The 17,824-nt window shown below is 37.9% G+C and overlaps 1 protein-coding gene across 2 annotated transcripts in view; it reads right to left on the bottom strand.

Moving 5' to 3' along the window:
• Nucleotides 1-17,824, bottom strand: part of VAPA (VAMP associated protein A) — a 43,621-nt gene that overhangs the window by 11,266 nt on the left and 14,531 nt on the right. For both annotated transcript variants that reach the window (XM_070420668.1, XM_070420669.1), the window contains exons 2-4: nt 13,707-13,859; nt 8,293-8,396; nt 7,749-7,829 (exon numbers count right to left, since the gene is read on the bottom strand). In XM_070420668.1, the coding sequence (XP_070276769.1) occupies nt 7,749-7,829; nt 8,293-8,396; nt 13,707-13,859 (338 nt within the window). The remainder of the gene's footprint in view (nt 1-7,748; nt 7,830-8,292; nt 8,397-13,706; nt 13,860-17,824) is intronic.

Here is a 17,824-nt window from a genome sequence, read left to right as displayed (position 1 = left end):
AAGTTGCAAGTCTCAAAAAAAAAAAAAAAAAAAAAAAGAATTGAACCCAAAGAATTGAATAGGTGATAAACATGATTAAAAAAAAAAAAAAAAGGAGTTTACTAAAGACACATTCAATCCTGAAAAAAACACTACTACTAACTGGCAATTAGATTTAATACAGAGTTGATAGTAACTAAAAAGAGCTAATAATTCAGAAAGCCCCACTTTATAAAATAGTCAATGTTTTAGTATCATCTGCCTCCTGCTATCTACAACCCAAGAACCATGCTGAATGGTTCTCAGTATGAGCACTGAACATAACTCAACTGAATTCCATGGGCCATTAATTTCCTGAGATATATCCAGTCAAAGACCTGCTGTTCTGTAGGACTAGGAAGACCACACATTTCAGTGTGCTTAAAGGCAGTATTAACTAATACTTGTTATCCAGGAATAAGTATTAATAGTACCTCTTTTCATTCCAAAACCAAAGGGTCCTTGGATTCCTAGGTAACTCTATCTATGATCCAAATTAGACAGCTATTTCCCAAAAAGAAGCCCACATTCTGATTATGGTTCACATAAATTAGAATTGTTCTGTTACAAAAAATAACTTCTTTAAACTATAAAAATAAAAACATGGACTCAACCACTACACACTTCTAAAGCTGGCACCTTTTTCATTCTACAAGATTGATCATAAAACTTCAACATTTATATAACTGATATCAAAGTCCTAAAAGAACTGACAAAAATCAATAAAATAACATAGCCTTTTCCACTGTTTTTAGAACATGCATATGTCCAATAATAGCATACCTAAAAAGATCCAGATCCTCAAACAGATATACTTATATATTTCAATTAAATGCCTATCTACTTATTGGAAGGGAGGTGGGGGGTACAGGAAGGTGGGCAAGGAGCTGTAGGCAGAGAAGGTATGGGAGTGGGATGGGTGCTTAACATAAAAAACAAAATGGTAAAGTATACTACGCCAACTTTGAGAAAAAAGTATCAACAGCTATGATAGCTATTGTATGTCTATCTATTTTGGATATACTAACTAAATTTTAGATCCTAAATTCTGATGAACAACTCTTTAAAATAAATGTGTAAGAAACCATTAACTGAATATGGACTTCTCCAGTGCTCTGGACACTAAATATGCCATCCTGAAAGAGTTTATTTGTATATTAAACTGAGGTTGTCACAAAATAAACTGAATTCTGCTTCAATTAACATACCTTTTTTTTTTACAACGTATTAATAGATAAACTAAAGAAAATAAAGGTAAATATCAAGTAAATCACTATACAGCAATCATACTATAAAACTAAAAAATCTGTTTTTAACATTTTTGTTAATCTTGCACATTTAGAAATATATTTTTCTTGAAGAGGGGAATGTCACCTTTAATCAATTTGTGTAAGTCAGAATTCAGCTTTTATCAATAACTAGAGGCCTGGTGGATGAAATTCGTGCGGGGGTTGGGGGGGGGGGGGTTGTCTCTCAGCCTGGCCTGCAGCCTCTCGAAGTCCAGGACCCTCGGGGGATATCTTATCCCAGTGCCCAAAATAGGGTCTTGAAATACCCTCTCACACTAAAAGGAGCCAAAGCTTCTTGAAGAAATGGCTGATTCCAGGTCTAGGCCTTGTCATATTACACATCAAGGAAATTACCAAAGACTACTAAGGTAAAAAGGACTCAGGAACCAATCTGATGAGGTTCCTACTTAGCCAATCTGAGCACTTATAATGATAGTAAGTAACTGCAAGGAGTTGAAACACAGATATGCTGAAGTTTATAGCAAGACAGAAAAAGAGGGAGGAAGGCTTTGAAGGAGCATGGGAGGCTGCCTGACTGTATATCATATCACAGGGACACTTATGACCAACTCACTTTTTGAAAGCCTGTAACTGAAGAGAAAGACTTGGGCATTTATCCTGCCTTTATAAACTATGAATGAATGAATAACCAAATATCATTTGGGCACAAGTTTCTCTCCATACAGGTACTCTACTAATATAAAGAAGCAGGAATGACAGGATATCACTATTATGCAAAACTTTCATGAATAGACCTAAACCATATATTTTTTCTATTTCAACTCTTAACATTTTGGGCCTGATAATTCTTCACTGCAGGGGCTATCCTATGCATTGTTAGGACATTAAGCAGCATCCCTGGCCTCTCCCCACTAGATGCCTACAGCACCACTCCTCTCAGTTAATTGTGACATCCAAAACTGTCTCCAGACATTGACAAATGTCTCTTGGGGCGGGGGGGGGGGGGGCAAATCACCCCTGGCTGAAAATCACTCATCTCCATGTTGCCCACCAATGGCTGCTAAGTTCGCAAACACAACAAAAGACATTATGAGCCTCCTTAAGAAAATATGTCAATACTTGCAAAGTTGTCTTTGCCTCTCCCCACCAGCAAAAATTAAATCTCAATTTAATCAAACCTCTAGATCTATTATAGGAAATAAGAAGACAGAAAAGTTAAATGACATCACAAGGATGCAATCAGCAAAATCTAGTCTGTGGGGAAAAGTGTATAGGACAAACTCAGTATCTTTGCAAGAGAAAAACAGAGAGGAAATCCATAGATTAAAAGATTTAAGAAACATATCCAACAGCAGTATGTGGACTTTACTTTTAAATAAATTCCAAAAAACTGCCAAAAATTTTAAATGCATTTGTGAGATTAATTTGAATGCTGCCTGGATTGTCTGATATTAAGAACATATTAACACATTGTGGACTACCAGTAGTTTTATTGCTAGCTTTACACAGTGGCCATATAAGTTTTTATTAACTGAGTACAAAAAAAACGTTTTACACAAACGTTAAAGGTACGCTTTAAATACCCACCGCATTTTGAAGTTATTTATTACATGTTCGTACAAGCTAATATCTTTTTAAAGTATGATACTTTGTAAAACCATGTGTAATATGAAGCGAGAATTCTCGTGATCCATCCGCAATGTGTTAAGCTTAAAGGCTTGATGGTAGTATTGTCATTAAACTGTTTTCCCTTTTATTAAAGTCACTGTACTTGAATGATACATACTGAAACAGTTATAGATGCAACTATATCACATCTGGAATTTGCCTTAAAACAATGTGAGATGGAAGTAGTGAAATTTAGATAAAATTAACAATAAAGTGGTAACTGTTAAAACTGGCCATAGGTTCATAGGGATTCACTGTACTGTTTACTGTTATAAAGGTTAAAATAAAATGTTAATAAAACATTATCTTCAACAAATATTCCCTACAACTTAGTCAATAACTGTACCTCAAGTCCAAGTAGTTCAGTTAGTGCAAATACAATCTGCAGCTAGTTCATCCAGGCTCAAAATCAGATATTCTCTGGAGTACTTTGAAATTACTGAACTGACTTTGGGTTATTAATAATACCTGGTCTAAAAATGTTCCAGGAACAAACTACTTCTGCTCATGTTCCATGGTGTGGGACTCCGGGGACTACATTCAGTATTTATTCAAGGCCTTTAGCAGATCCCAAACCGCTTTCTTTGATTACTATGGGCTACATCTATATGTAGATATATCTCCTACTCAGCTCTATAAGATTAAATAGCTAGGATCAATTATCATTTCCATCAACTTGTTTTGGTTTCCAAAGCAGTGAAAACTACTCTTGATCAGCAATATCAAATACTTGGCTTCCAACCCCTTTCACACTATAATCTCAAATTTTCTGCTATCCAGAGCATAACAGAAGTTCAGATTAAAGACAGCTCTAAGTTTATTAAATGACTAGAGGCCCGGTGCACAGATTCATGCAGCAGTGAAGTCCCTCGGTCTGGCCTGCGCCCTCTCGCAGTCCAGGACTCCTCAGGGGATGTCAGACTGCTAATTTTGGCCCGATCCCCGCAGGCCAGGCTGAGAGACCCCACTGGTGCACATGCACCGGGCCTCTAGTATGCATATGAGACCTTTGGTTAATCTCTTGCCACCCTCCCCCCCTTCCCTCTGAGATTCATCAGTCTGTTCCATGTTTCCATGCCTGTGCACTGAGCATCTGCCCCATGGTGGTCAGTGTGGATCATAGCTACCAGTCGAATGGTGGAAGGGTCAGCCGATCACTTAGGCTTTTATATATATACTAGAGGCCCAGTGCACAAAAATTTGTGCACTCGGGGGGGAAGGGGAGGTCCCTCAGCCTGGCCTGTGCCCTCTCGCAGTCTGGGACCCCTCGGGAGATAACGACCTGCTGTCTTAGGCCTGCTCCTGGGTGGCAGAGGGCAGGCCCAATCCCTAGGTGCAGCCCCTGGTCGGGCTCAGAGCAGGGCCGATTGGGGAGTTGGGGCGCCGCCCCCTGCCATGCACAGAGCAGGGCGGATTGGGAGGTTGCGATGCCACCCTCAGTCACACTCAGGGTAGGGCCGTTTGGGGGGTTGGGGCACCACCCCGTCACACTTAAGGCAGGGTCGATGGGGAGGTTGCGGCGCCACCCCCTGTCACGCACAGAGCAGGGCCCATCAGGGGGGTTAGGGCTCCATACCCTGTCACGCACAGAGCAGGGCCCATCAGGGGGTTGGGGAGCTCCCCCGTCATGCACAGAGCAGAGCCAATCAGGGAGTTGAGGAGCTCCCCGCTGTCACTCACAGAGTAGGGCCGATAGGGGAGTTAGGGCATCGCCCCCTGTCACACACAGAGCAGGGCAGATCAGGGGGTTGGGGCACCGCCCTCTATCACTCACAGAGCAGGGCCAATCAGGGGATTGGGGCGCCGCCACTGTCACACTCAGGGGAGGGCCGATGGGGAGGTTATGGCTCTACCCCGTCACACACAGAGCAGGGCCCATGGGGAGGAGGGGGGGTGTTTGGGGCGCAGGGCCGATCAGGGGGTTGGGACGCCGCACCTTGTCACACACAGAGTCGCAGGGCAATCAGGGGGTTTGGGCACTGCCCCATCACGCTGATCCGGTGCCAGGAGGCATATTACCCTTTTACTATATAGGATAGAGGCCTGGGGGCTGGCTGGTTTGCCCTGAATGGTGTCCTGGATCAGGGTGGGGGTCCCCACTGGGGTGCCTGGCCAGCCTGGATGAGGGGATGATGGCTGTTTGCAGCTGGTCACACACCCTTCAGGGTGGGGGTCCCCACTGGGGTCTCTGGCCAGTCTGGGTGAGGGGCTGAGGGCTGCCTTCAGGCTGGCGATTGACTGAAGCTCCCAACTGCTCCTTTTTTTTTGTTTGTTTTTATTCTGGGCCAGCTTTAGCTCTGGCTCTAGCTCTGAGGCCTCGGCTGCTGAAAGCTGGTATCTGGTTTGTTTGCGTTCTATAATCGAAACAATGTATAACTCCAGCTCTGAGATACCGGGGGCTGAAGGCTGGTTTCTGGGGTCTTGTTTAGCTTCTATATTTGTTACAAAGTTTCAAACTGCCAGCTCTGAGGCCGGCAAGGCAGGCGGGGAACGTTGGAGTCCTGCTTGCTTCATGTTCCCTTCCAGCTGCCTGGCTGCTGGCCGCCATCTTGGCTGACAGTTAATTTGCATATACTCACTGATTAGCCAATGAAAAGGGTAGCGGTCGTATGCTAATTACCATGTTTCTCTTTTATTAGTGTAGATAGATTGTTAAAAAAATAACATATATATTGAGAAAATATTCAAACATGTATTTAAAATAAGTCGACCCATATTCCACTGAATTTCACTTTTTGGAATATATCTGAAGGAAACAAAAGCAGTACGTCAAAAAGATATCTGCACCCCAATGTTTATATAACATTATCTATCACAGCAAAGACATGAAAATTACCTAAGTGGTCGTTGACAGAAAAATGGATTAAAAAGTTGTGGTGTATCTACACATTACAGAATATTGTTCAGCCATAAAACCAAAAAAAAGTAAATCTTGCCATTTGCAACAACATGGATGGACCTTGAGGGCATTATGCTAAGTGAAATAAGAGAGAGAGAGACAAATACTGTATGATCTCACTTATATGTGAACTCATAAAAAAAATAAACTCATAGAAAAAGAGATCAGATTTGTGGTTACTAGAGGTGGGAAATGGGAAGGGAAACTTGATCAAAAGATACTCAAACTTCCATTGTAAGATAAATAAGAACTGGGGATATAATGTACAACATGATGACTATAGTTAACACTGCTACATGGTATATCTGAAAATTGTTAAGAAAGTAAATCCTGCCCTGACCAGTTTGGCTCAGTGGATAGAGCGTCAGCCTGGGGACAGAAGGGTCCCAGGTTCGATTCCAGTCAAGGGCATGTACCTTGGTTGCGGGCACATCCCCAGTAAGAGGTGTGCAGGAGACAGCTGATCGATGTGTCTCTCTCATCAATGTTTCTAACTATCCCTCTCCCTTCCTCTCTGTAAAAAATCAATAAAATATTTTTTTTTTAAAAAAGAAAGTAAATCCTAAGAGTTCTTATCATAAGGAAAAAAAATTTTCTTTTTGCATTTGTATGAGATAATGAATGGTAACTAAGCTTAATGAGGCAATCATTTCACAATATATACCACTCATTATGCTTAAATTTATATAGTGCTGTATGTCAATTATATCTCAAAACTGGAAAAAAATAAAATGAAATTAGTCAATCCAGACAATGTTGTCGTGTTTTCTTGGTTCTAATAAGAACTTTGCAAATTATTGACTTACTGGCAGCCTAGGCAGAGAGAAAATAAATTCCAAAAGGAAAGCATAAACATGCTAACCCTCACTCTCCAGTAAGAATATATGCATTCACATTTTTTGTTTCAGGTAAATATCCCAAAATCCCTTTTAAAAGGCATTTTAAAACAAAATAAATAATTTGATCAACACCTAATCACCATTCAGTGACTTTTTCATTTCAACTTAATGTAAAAGAGTAACAAAATAATCGAGCCTATGTATTTAATCTACAAATTTACTTATCAACAGGGCAAAGAACCTCCAAATCAAGGCAATAGTTGTATCACATTGCAATCTAATTGTGACAAACAATTCTATTTACTCATATTATTTTATAAATTAAGTCATCACCCTCCCCCCCAAAAAAAACCCAACTTACCTTTCAAGCCCCCTACAGTCAGATAGGTTCAAATTTACATTTCAGAAGGGGAACACAAAAAGTGACCACAACCATTCTATACATTCAAAGACTTTTTAGACTACACGCATATATCCCTCAGTCCCCCAAATTATATTTACCTCACACTAATCAAAAAGCAACATAAAAATTACTTACATTAAAGAATAAAATCAGATTAAAGACAGCAAGATATTTATAAATTGTCTTATAATAAACTTACAGTAAGGAAAAAAGAAAATCAAATGGATTTTGACCAAAATCAATACTAAGCAAAATACCTAGGAATAGCCAAACTTGGAATAAACTGCTTGTCCATGTAAACTAAGCGTTTTATACTCAGATTGCTGGTATATCGTTCCCAAAAAGTGGTTTACATCTGTTACTTAATTATATTTTAGGTAAACAAATGCCTCAATTCTAAAAAGAATTTCAAATCCTAGAAGTGGAAAAATTTTGTTAGAATTATTCTTCTCCATCATGCAGCTTCAATCTAAAAGTATTTTTCTTCTTAAACAAACATTATTAAAATGAAAAGAGCATTTCAAGTTTGTGGGGTTTTTTTAAACTAAGTACTGATTCTTCTTATAAAGTGGAATAGCCATTACTACATACCTCACAAAGGCCAAAACAAAAGGAAAATTAATCTAAAAGGAACTGAGAGCTTGCTAATAGCTTCCCATTTTCTTACTTACCAATTTATCATTTTCACTGGGCATTTCAAAAACACATCTCAATTTAGAATCCATTAATTCGTCAGGTTTTGCCTCTTTCCACTAAAAACAAATAAAACCAAACATGAGACAGAAGAGATATGACCGTGACAAATAGGTTTCATCTCAAGGGATAACTAAAAGATTACCATAGCTGCTTAGAACAGGAGTGCTGTCTTTGGCTCAGCCAAGACGCAATGCTGCATTGCACTCTGTATTGACCACCCTGCCATAGTTATCTGGCAATGCCACAGAAACTTCTGAATAATCCTAAGAAGAGCTACTATCACCATCCATTGAAATCACACCACTAATATCTCTATAGCGATTACAGGACTTTCTTCTTAGGAGCATTTCTAAATTGTTTCTAAAAAATACTATTTCAAAATTCTTTCATTGTTACAGTTAGGATTATCTGTAATAAATAGATGTACAGATTTTTTTAAATTAGATTTCTAACTGGGAACTAAACCCACAGTTTAAACAACATTCCCCAAAATAAATTCTGCTCAATTTCTATACTTACCACAGCTTCCATATCTGAAATGTTTGGTGGAGCAAAAATTGTCTGTACCATAAACTTGTGTTTACTCTTTTCATTAGGATCATAGTCAAAAGGCTGTAGCATTACTAAATAAAAAAAAAGGACACATTACATTGTCTTCTGCATTTGTTTGCTACTTAATCGTATTACCTGATTCACTAATGTGCAAATTTAGAAAACTAGGAAGGCTTCAAGAAACCAAACACTAGATTATTTACATTTAGGTTCCAGAATCAACTTTATATTTTACAATTATTTTTAAATTTTCCACCTTTCTGATTTGCTAAATCTTTAACAACGTACAAAACAAATAAATGGTTATTTAAAAAATAAGTATCAAATTTATGACTGTGTCTCTAAACTTATGTTTGGGAAAGTTTTCAAAATTTTGCCAAGGTTAATTATTTTCATGCCTGCAAGCTTGGATTAAATCTAGTAAATTTTCTATTAAAACTAGTTATAAATTTAGGCTTCCATTTTAATAGAGATAATATCTCTTAAAATTAGACAACTGGGTTATTTAAAGGAGAAATTCTAAGTAATTTAAAAACTCACTACCATGTATTATTAGTATTCTAATATAACTAATTTTTTTAATTGATTTTTTTTTTAATCCTCACCAGAGGATACGTTTTTTATTGATTTTAGAGAAAAGGGGGGTGGGGAGAGAAAGAAAAGGAGAAACAGATGTGAGAAAGAACATCGATAGGTTGCCTCCCATACTCACCCGACCAGAGATCAGGAACCCACAACCTAGGTACATGCCCTAACCAGGAATCAAACCAACAACCTTTTAGTGTATGGGATGATGCTCCCACCAACCAAGTCACCCGGCCAGGGTTAAAGATAGATCTTAAATAAATACCCATTCAAAAGGAGTTTATCAATTTGTTTACATCTGATTCTAAGAAAACGAAGTATACAGGGACTCATGATGGTCTCATGAATCGTAGAATTTTTCTAGCATCCAAATAATTATATTCAATATTTTCCTAAGCATTTTTGATTGTCAGTCTATTTTGAGGGATTTTTTAGAGACTCCTTGTGGTTACAAGTCATGTTAAATTATATAATATGAATGTACTAATGAATGAATCAGCAATTATGTAAAATATATATGCAGTACTGTGGAAAATTATTCTCCCACTAATATTTAGATTATTTCTAAGATATACCAGTATATGCATTTCAATACTTTCACAATGACAAATGCAATTAAGCAAACATGAGAAATATGAATTATATAAACAAATCTTATTTCTAAGCTATGTCTGAGAGGTCCATCAATTTCCATCATGGTGAAAAAAAAACTTTTTTAGACCAAATCCATAGCAGCAAAAAATGCACAGGATAAATACCCAGAATCCAAATAAAGCACAATAAATTTCCATTGATACTCTTCACTGAGCAATCATTACAGGCTAGTCACTAGGAACTAGACAAAAAGATAACTTTAAATATGGGAACTAGACAAAAAGATAACTTTAAACATGATTATGATTTTATGACAAATATACTCTAAGGGTGCAAATAACAAGAGGAAGATAATCTTAATATATATATATATAAAGGGTTAAAGGGAGGGGGGAATGAGTATATAAGTACACGATAGTCAATCAGGGAAAGTTACTGGAAGAAATTTAGTTTCAGTGACTCCTCATGGAAAAGCACTACACTGAAAATTGGAAGAGCTAAGTTCTAATGGGAGGAGAGGGATCTGAGGGCAAATAATAGTGTGTCTGGAATTTTTAAAAAGTCATGTGTTCAATACAAAGGGTTCATGTGAGAGAAAGAGCTTTGAGAAGTACACAATTTTTAAAGAAACATTAATATAGTAAAACTTTAGCAATCTAGAAATCTCAAAGAAAAAGTCATTCTGAGAAACCAAGATGACGGCATAGGTAAACACTGGAGATTGCTGCCTCGCACAACCACTTCAAAAATACAACTAAAAGACGGAACGGACATCATCCAGAACCACAGGAAGGCTGGCTGAGTGGAAATTCTACAACTAGAAGGAAAGAGAAAAGCATACCGAGACTCAGAGGAGGTGTGGTGCGGAAGTAAAATACAAAGGTGCAGAGGTGCATGCGGAGAGGGCTGGCGGCTGAGGACGCAATTGTCTTTTTCAATCCAGAGGGAGTCTCAAGCTCTAAGCTCCAGTTCCAGGCGAGTCTCTGGGGACACAGACTCATATGGGAGAAACGGGACTGTCTGGCATCAGTCAGAACTCGAGAGCAGCTTTCTCTCGGAGGCACTTGCTCCGCCCGCCCTGTTGATCCCCTGGGACCCCGCCCCGCCCAAGCCCTGCAGGAAGCTTTTGCATATGAAAGGCCTGGCCCTTTGTAATCTGAAAATTACTTAACAAACTGCAGCTGCCCCAAGGCCCCAGGTCAACTTGCATTGCTTTACAGCTGGCTTCTGCTGGGTAGCCTCAGGCAGAGGCTAGATTAGCACCTCCTTAGATCCAAGAGCAAGTGTACCCAGTGGTCAGAGTGGGACCATCCAATTACAACTCCTCAGATCCATAAGGGACACACTCAGGGGGCAGACTCAGTGAGCACCAAAGCCCCACTGAAGCAAGTCTTGCCCCAGAAGGGTGTCTTCAGCACAGTTCTCCCACCGTAGACACAGCTGATTCTCACAGCCAATTGGCCTGGAGGTCAATTCCTCCCGGTTTTATCTACAACAATCAAGGCTTAACTACAACAAGACTGTGCACAAAGCCCACAAGGGGGTGCACCAAGAGTGTCTACCTCAGGTAATTGGGGAGGCTGAGCTACTGGGTCCTATAGGACACTTAGCACAGAAAGCCACTATATCAACACAGTGAAACATAAAAAATGCTGAGACAAAGAAACAGGACACAAATGACAGAAATGGAGGAGAGCAAACTACTGGATATAGAGTTCAAAACCACACCTTTAAGGTTTTTCAAGAATTTTCTAGAAACCGCCGACAAACTTAATGAGACCCTCAAGAAATCTAATGAGACCCTCGAGGTTGTGATAAAGGACCATCTAGAAAGTAAGCATACACTGACTGAAATAAAGAATATTATACAGACTCCCAACAGCAGACCAGAGGATCGCAAGAATCAAGTCAAAGATTTGAAATACGAAGAAGCAAAAAACACCCAACCGGAAAAGCAAAATGAAAAAAGAATCCAAAAATACGAAGATAGTGTAAGGAGCCTCTGGGACAGCTACAAGCGTACCAACATCCAAATTATAGGGGTGCCAGAAAAAGAGAGAGAGCAAGATATTGAAAACCTATTTGAAGAAATAATGACAGAAAACTTCCCCTACCTGGTGAAAGAAATAGACTTCCAAGTCCAGGAAGCGCAGAGAACCCCAAACAAAAGGAATCCAAAGAGGAACACACCAAGACACATCATAATTTAAATGCCAAGAGCAAAAGACAAAGAGAGAATCTTAAAAGCAGCAAGGGAAAGACAGTCAATTACCTACAAGGGAGTACTCATACGACTGTCAGCTGATTTCTCAACAGAAACTTTGCAGGCCAGAAGGGAGTGGCAAGAAATATTCACAGTGATGAATACCAAGAACCTACAACCAAGATTACTTTATCCAGCAAAGCTATCATTCAGAATTGAAGGTCAGATAAAGAGCTTCACAGATAAGAAAAAGCTAAAGGAGTTCATCACCACCAAACCAGTATTATATGAAATGCTGAAAGGTATCCTTTAAGAAGAAGAAGAAAAAGGTAAAGATACAAATTATGAACAACAAATACACATCAATCAACAAGTGAATCTAAAAATCAAGTGAATAAATTATCTGATGAGCAGAATAAACTGGTGATTATAAAAGAATCAGGGGCATAGAAAGGGAATGGACTGACTACTCTTGGGGGGGAAAGGGGTGTGGGGGATGCAGGAAGAGACTGGACAAAAATCGTGCACCTATGGATGAGGATGGGGGGGGTGAGAACCGGGTGGAGGGGAGCTATGGGGGGTGGGGGGGGAGGAACAACTGTAATAATCTGAACAATAAAGATTTAATTGAAAAAAAAGTCATTCTGAAGTTTTATGGATTCCTAGGGATAGATATATAACTGTTTGCACCCAAAATATTTTTAATACAAATAGAAATAATTCTGTTTTCTTCCAATTTAACTAAGGCTTGAAGATTTAGGCAGCAACTTCCAGAATGCATGTCATTGCTTTATCTTATTTCCCATCCATTTCCCCCAGGAACTGATGGCCTGAACAAATATGAAAGCATTCCTCCCAGGCCACGATACCACAAAACTCAGTAAAAAACATCTTTTCTAGATCCTCCTTGCTCTAGATTTTGACTCTAGCTACTGAGGGAGGATTTAGGGTTCTCAAGAACTCTAACTATGGTTTGTCCTCTACTGCCTTTGCAGTCAGTCAGGTTCTACTTCTAAATACTTTCAATGGGTGTGCTCTAGGCTCTCGCTCTTTATATAATTTGCTATTGTGGACTTGAAAACCAGAAAACATTATGAATTATTATGTCTTAGGAATACTTATCAGGAACACCCAGGCATGTGTATGTATTTTTAAGGTACATGTCTAGGCCATGTCCCCAGAGATTCTGATCTGGAAGAGTCCATGTGTGTTCCTGCTCTCTGTGTTATGGTACACAGTAAACATTGAGAACCACTGCGAAAAATAAGAGTAAATGGTCTCTTGTGAGGCCCGAGAGGTTCTCATACTTGCTTCCTATTTCTCAGCTATGTTTGAAAGTACTGTCTAGGAAAGTCTGAGGAAAGAAAGGAACATTTCATAGAGGGCATTAATTACGGCATCAACACAGACTCCACGGCAAGGGAAAGCAATTCATATATGGAAGGAACAGGTATACTCCTTGGACTACAAGTAAACACAAAAGGGAGTAATAAGAATAGTTTTCAAGTGCAGGGCACTGTTGACAATGAAAAGCAGAAATGCTCATTTAATTTGACACAACTAGCAAAAAGAGGCATTATATATTTTAAGCAAAAGATTTAGAATAATTCTACAGTTGCATGTAACACATACCAATAGCTAGAGATCTGAATAAGAATGATCAATCACAAAAACAAAGTAGTATTTCAAAGATACAATAATAAGGGCAGAGAATATGGTAATGAACTATAGAAATAAAGATACAAACTAAAGATACAAAATTTAAATTGACAATTGCTTATAAAATGACCACATAACACCCATCACAGATAAGGGTGAGAAATTTCTGCAACCATTTGCATATATATAGTAAGAGAACAAGGACATCACTTAAATAAAAGCAAAGCCAGAATAACTTTAAAACTTCCTTCTTCCCCCAGATAAAACCCTATTAATTAAAACCAAGTTTAAAATAATCATAAAATTCAAAATTGTTTAAATTCTGGATATCATGTGCTACCTGAAACAGTCACAGTCAATCCTGGGTCAATAATTCCACTGTTGGGCCTCACACAGTATCGACGAGGTGCTGTAGTCTTCACTTTGAAACATACTTTTCTATCTGATGGATTTCGCAACTTAAGATTTGTAGTGACTACATCTGTGAAGGGGCCTGTAAGGTTCAAAAACCAAAAACAGGAGAAAAAAATTAATTTGGATTGTCCCACACACACAGAATTCAAAACTAAATGTATATAAGCTCAATTTTTTTTAAAGTATATATATTAAAATCTGTGTACATAAATATACCAAATGACTACTTTCTCACTAAGTGGTAGACTTACAAATGAATTTTACTTTTTTCTTCATTCTTTGCCGTATTTGGTGAAATTTCTACATGAGCATTTATTATTTCTAATAAAAGTATTCTGAAAGTCTCAATTCATAAAATAAAGTCCACAATTATATTCTTATAGTAGGCTAGTACCACATTACAGGATTTTCCAATGGTCTGCAAACCAGTGCCAATCTTCAAATACTCTTTACTGAGCCAACTACAAAAATCTCTACATTTGAAGATACTACATCCAATGACAATAGTGCTCTTGCTTCATCTCAATTAGTTTGATTCGTTCACTCACTCACATAGTTGTTAAGTATTTATTATGACCACTGTGTCCAATACTCTAGATACAAAGTTTTTAAGCTTTGGTTCTATACCCAAGCAACACAAAATTACAAAACAAAGAATCCAAAAAGGTGATCTAGTTCTGCCTGAATAAATCCTAAACCATTTTTTAAAGATATGTTTTTATTGATTTTAGAGAGAGAGGATGAGAGAGGGGGAGAAAGAGAAACATCAATGGACTGTCTCCTGCACATCTCCTACTGGGGATGGAGCCTGCAACATGGGCATGGAATAAAATCAAAGACAACTATTAAAAAGATTTTCTTTTATTTAAATTAACAAGAATATGCATGTCTTTTAAAACAAGCATATCTGCCTAATGCAATGAGAGGAAAAGAAATAAATCTAAAATGCAAGGCCTTTAAAAGGAACTTACTTATTTCAAGTTCTAGGAAGGGAAATCATTTTATCCTATACTAGAGGCCCGGTGCACAGGATTCGTGCACTGGGGAGGGGGGGGGGCGTGGTCTGCGGGGATCAGCCCACTGTGGGAGCACACTTACCACCAGGGGGCAGCTCCTGCATTGAGCACCTGCCCCCTTGGTGGTCAGTGCGCATCATAGCGACTGGTCAACCGGTTGTTCTGGTGGCTCTGCTGTTTGGTCGCTGGGCTTTTATTATATAGGATTTTAAATTTCTGAGTTATAAATTATTTTCTAACAAAGAATTGGAACTGGGATGAGATTAAGAAGTTAGAAATGAGAGAACATTAGAAGAAAATATATAAAGGCAGAGAACCAGTTACAAAAAAAAATTTAATGTAAAAATAGCATGTCTTTTGGGGGGAATGGTATATATACAATATACAGGGTGCAACAAAAGTAGGTTTACAGTTGTTTGTATAGAAAATAGTACAATAATTAATAATACAAGCATAAACTGTTTCCCACACTCAACTATAAACCTACCCCCGTATATAGGAAATGCAATCTTTCAGTTTGCTTTACTTAATTATATGGTCAAGTTAATAATTCAATTTGAATATTATTTCACACCCTTTGTTCTTCTTTAATCCCAACTGCTTGCATTTTTTATGAGCAGCTGATTAACAACTCTATCATACATTGGCATGTTAAAGAAGAAAATACCAATCTGTCCATTTTGCCACATGAATTCATCCACCAAATGGTTGGCTATCGAAACACTTTAAACTAATAGAAATAGGAGTCTTAAAGACATAGATTCCATTTCTTAACAGTCTCCAAGTCCAAAAACTACTGCAGATAATTGAAACTGTATAAAATTTTATAGGGCTATTTCAACTAGGACTTTAATATGACAAAAGAAACATCTCACAAAATTTTATAACAAAATTATGTAAAAGTTTTTAAATTTTAAATTCAAGTTTTCTAATTCTCCCCAATTAAAAAAAATATATCAATTATCAAAAATAAGGTAAAATAAAATTTTTAAACTAATTTAGAAAATAAACGTGTCAATTTTCATCAACATGTGAATTCTGGAATAGTACTTAAACTTTATATTGCCAGCAGGACTTATAAATCTTCAGTAATAGACTGTGGTCCATCTACACATAAAAATGCAAACTATCTAAAGATGAATATGTCAAAAGAAAAAAACTCCACCAATTTAAAACAAAATTCTTAACTGGATATGTTAGCCTTGTCAGTAAAATTATCTAGAATAAACCCACCTAATAAATGAATTTGAGATTTTCTGCTCCATTATGTTCCTCTAAGCAAGCCTCTCAATATGGGTTGCTGCCACCAGGCAGTTCAGAGTCTAAGCCATTTTCCTGGAAAATTAGCAAGTACTGATGACCATCAGCAGAATAACCAGATTTAATAGCTATTAAGAGATCTCGAGAAGAAAGAAGTTATCTGGTCCGCTGTTTTGGGTCACAGAACTCTTTGAGAATCTCGAAGTTATATGCAGTAGCCCAGAAAAACATACAAAGACAAATATTCACAACAATTTTACACTGAATTTTGGGGGGTAAGGGTGAGATAAGGAGCTTAGGTAGAGGTGGGAGGGAGCCCTGGACCCCTAAAGGCTGCAGGTTAAAAAGACCTAATAAAAATCTATCTTTACCAACACTCAAAAGCAAAGAAAAAAATCTACGTTATTTACTTGCTATGAAACAATCCTAAGTCCCAGAGTAATACTATCCCTGTCCGTTATTTTTGCCTGACATTATGACTAGGTGGTACAGTTGTTGGGGAAAATGGACCAATATGGTAGACATCCTGCAATGCCAGGGCAGACCCATACAATGAAGTAATATGCTCCTAATCCCACCAAATTTGCAAATACCGCTCTAAAAATTAATACTGATGAAAAATGCCTTTTTCAAATTTACCTATTGTGAAAAACAGAAAAAAAAAAATGTTCTCTTCCTTCCAAAAGTTTAAAAGCAAATTTACCATTACAAAAAATTATTCTAACAACTTCAACGTCACTCAAGATATTTAAATCATCACTACAACATATCTGTAACACTCAGCAGAGATTTGTAAGTGACACATTCACAATTCTACCCACATGCATAAATATTCTTATTTTGCCATTACAAAAATGTTAAAAGCAGTCAGCCCTCTATTCAGATATAACTCTTGCCTTTTCTTTTTTAAAACATTTTTATTGATTTCAGAGAGGAAGGGAGAGGGAGAGAGAGATAGAAACATCAATGATAAGAGAGAATCACTGATCAGCTGCCTCCTGCACACAGGTTCATAGGTGGATGCTCAACCACTGAGCCATGCCAGCTGGCTTGCCTTACTTTTCTTAAATGCAAACTTATCCTATATAATAAAAGCCCAGCAACTGAACGGCAGAACGACCAGATGACCCACTGACCAGTCACTATGACGCACACTCACCACCAGGGGGCAGACATTCAACACAGGAGCTGCCCCCTGGTGGTCATTGCGCTCCCACAGTGGGAGCACCGCTCGACTGACAGGGATGAGTAGCGCTCCTACAATGGGCTGAATCCTGCAGGCCATGCCCCCCACCAGAGCATGAATCCTGTGCACCGGGCCTCTAGTTTATTATAAGTAGGTCACAAGCATCTGGCTACTACTTCATTATAACTTCTAGTACATATGTGCCTAAACATTTACAAAACAAAATACATACTTCTTTAAAATTTTACTTTCTTTTTATTTCTCCTTTATGTTATAGTTAGGGAATTATATTAAAATTTTAATTAGTTGGCAGGTAATTTCCTATATGAATTTCATTTTGGGATGGTAAAAAGGACATTACAAAATATAAAATATTAAAATGGGACATTGTATCTCGTAGTGTTTAAAAACACTGCATTATATTAACACATTCCAGACGGATCACCAGAATTCTCACTGCATATTACAGTGTTTTACAAAGTATCATACTTTAAAAAGATATTAGCTTGTAAGAACATGTAATAAATAACTTCAAAATGCAATGAGTATTTTAATTTTAAAGCATGCCTTTAACATTTATGT

Source organism: Myotis yumanensis, unplaced genomic scaffold, assembly GCF_028538775.1.
Source record: "Myotis yumanensis isolate MYYU_CA2020_CCGP unplaced genomic scaffold, mMyoYum1.0.hap1 SCAF_7, whole genome shotgun sequence".
NCBI lineage: Eukaryota > Metazoa > Chordata > Mammalia > Chiroptera > Vespertilionidae > Myotis > Myotis yumanensis.
This window is presented reverse-complemented; position numbering and strand designations above follow the sequence as displayed.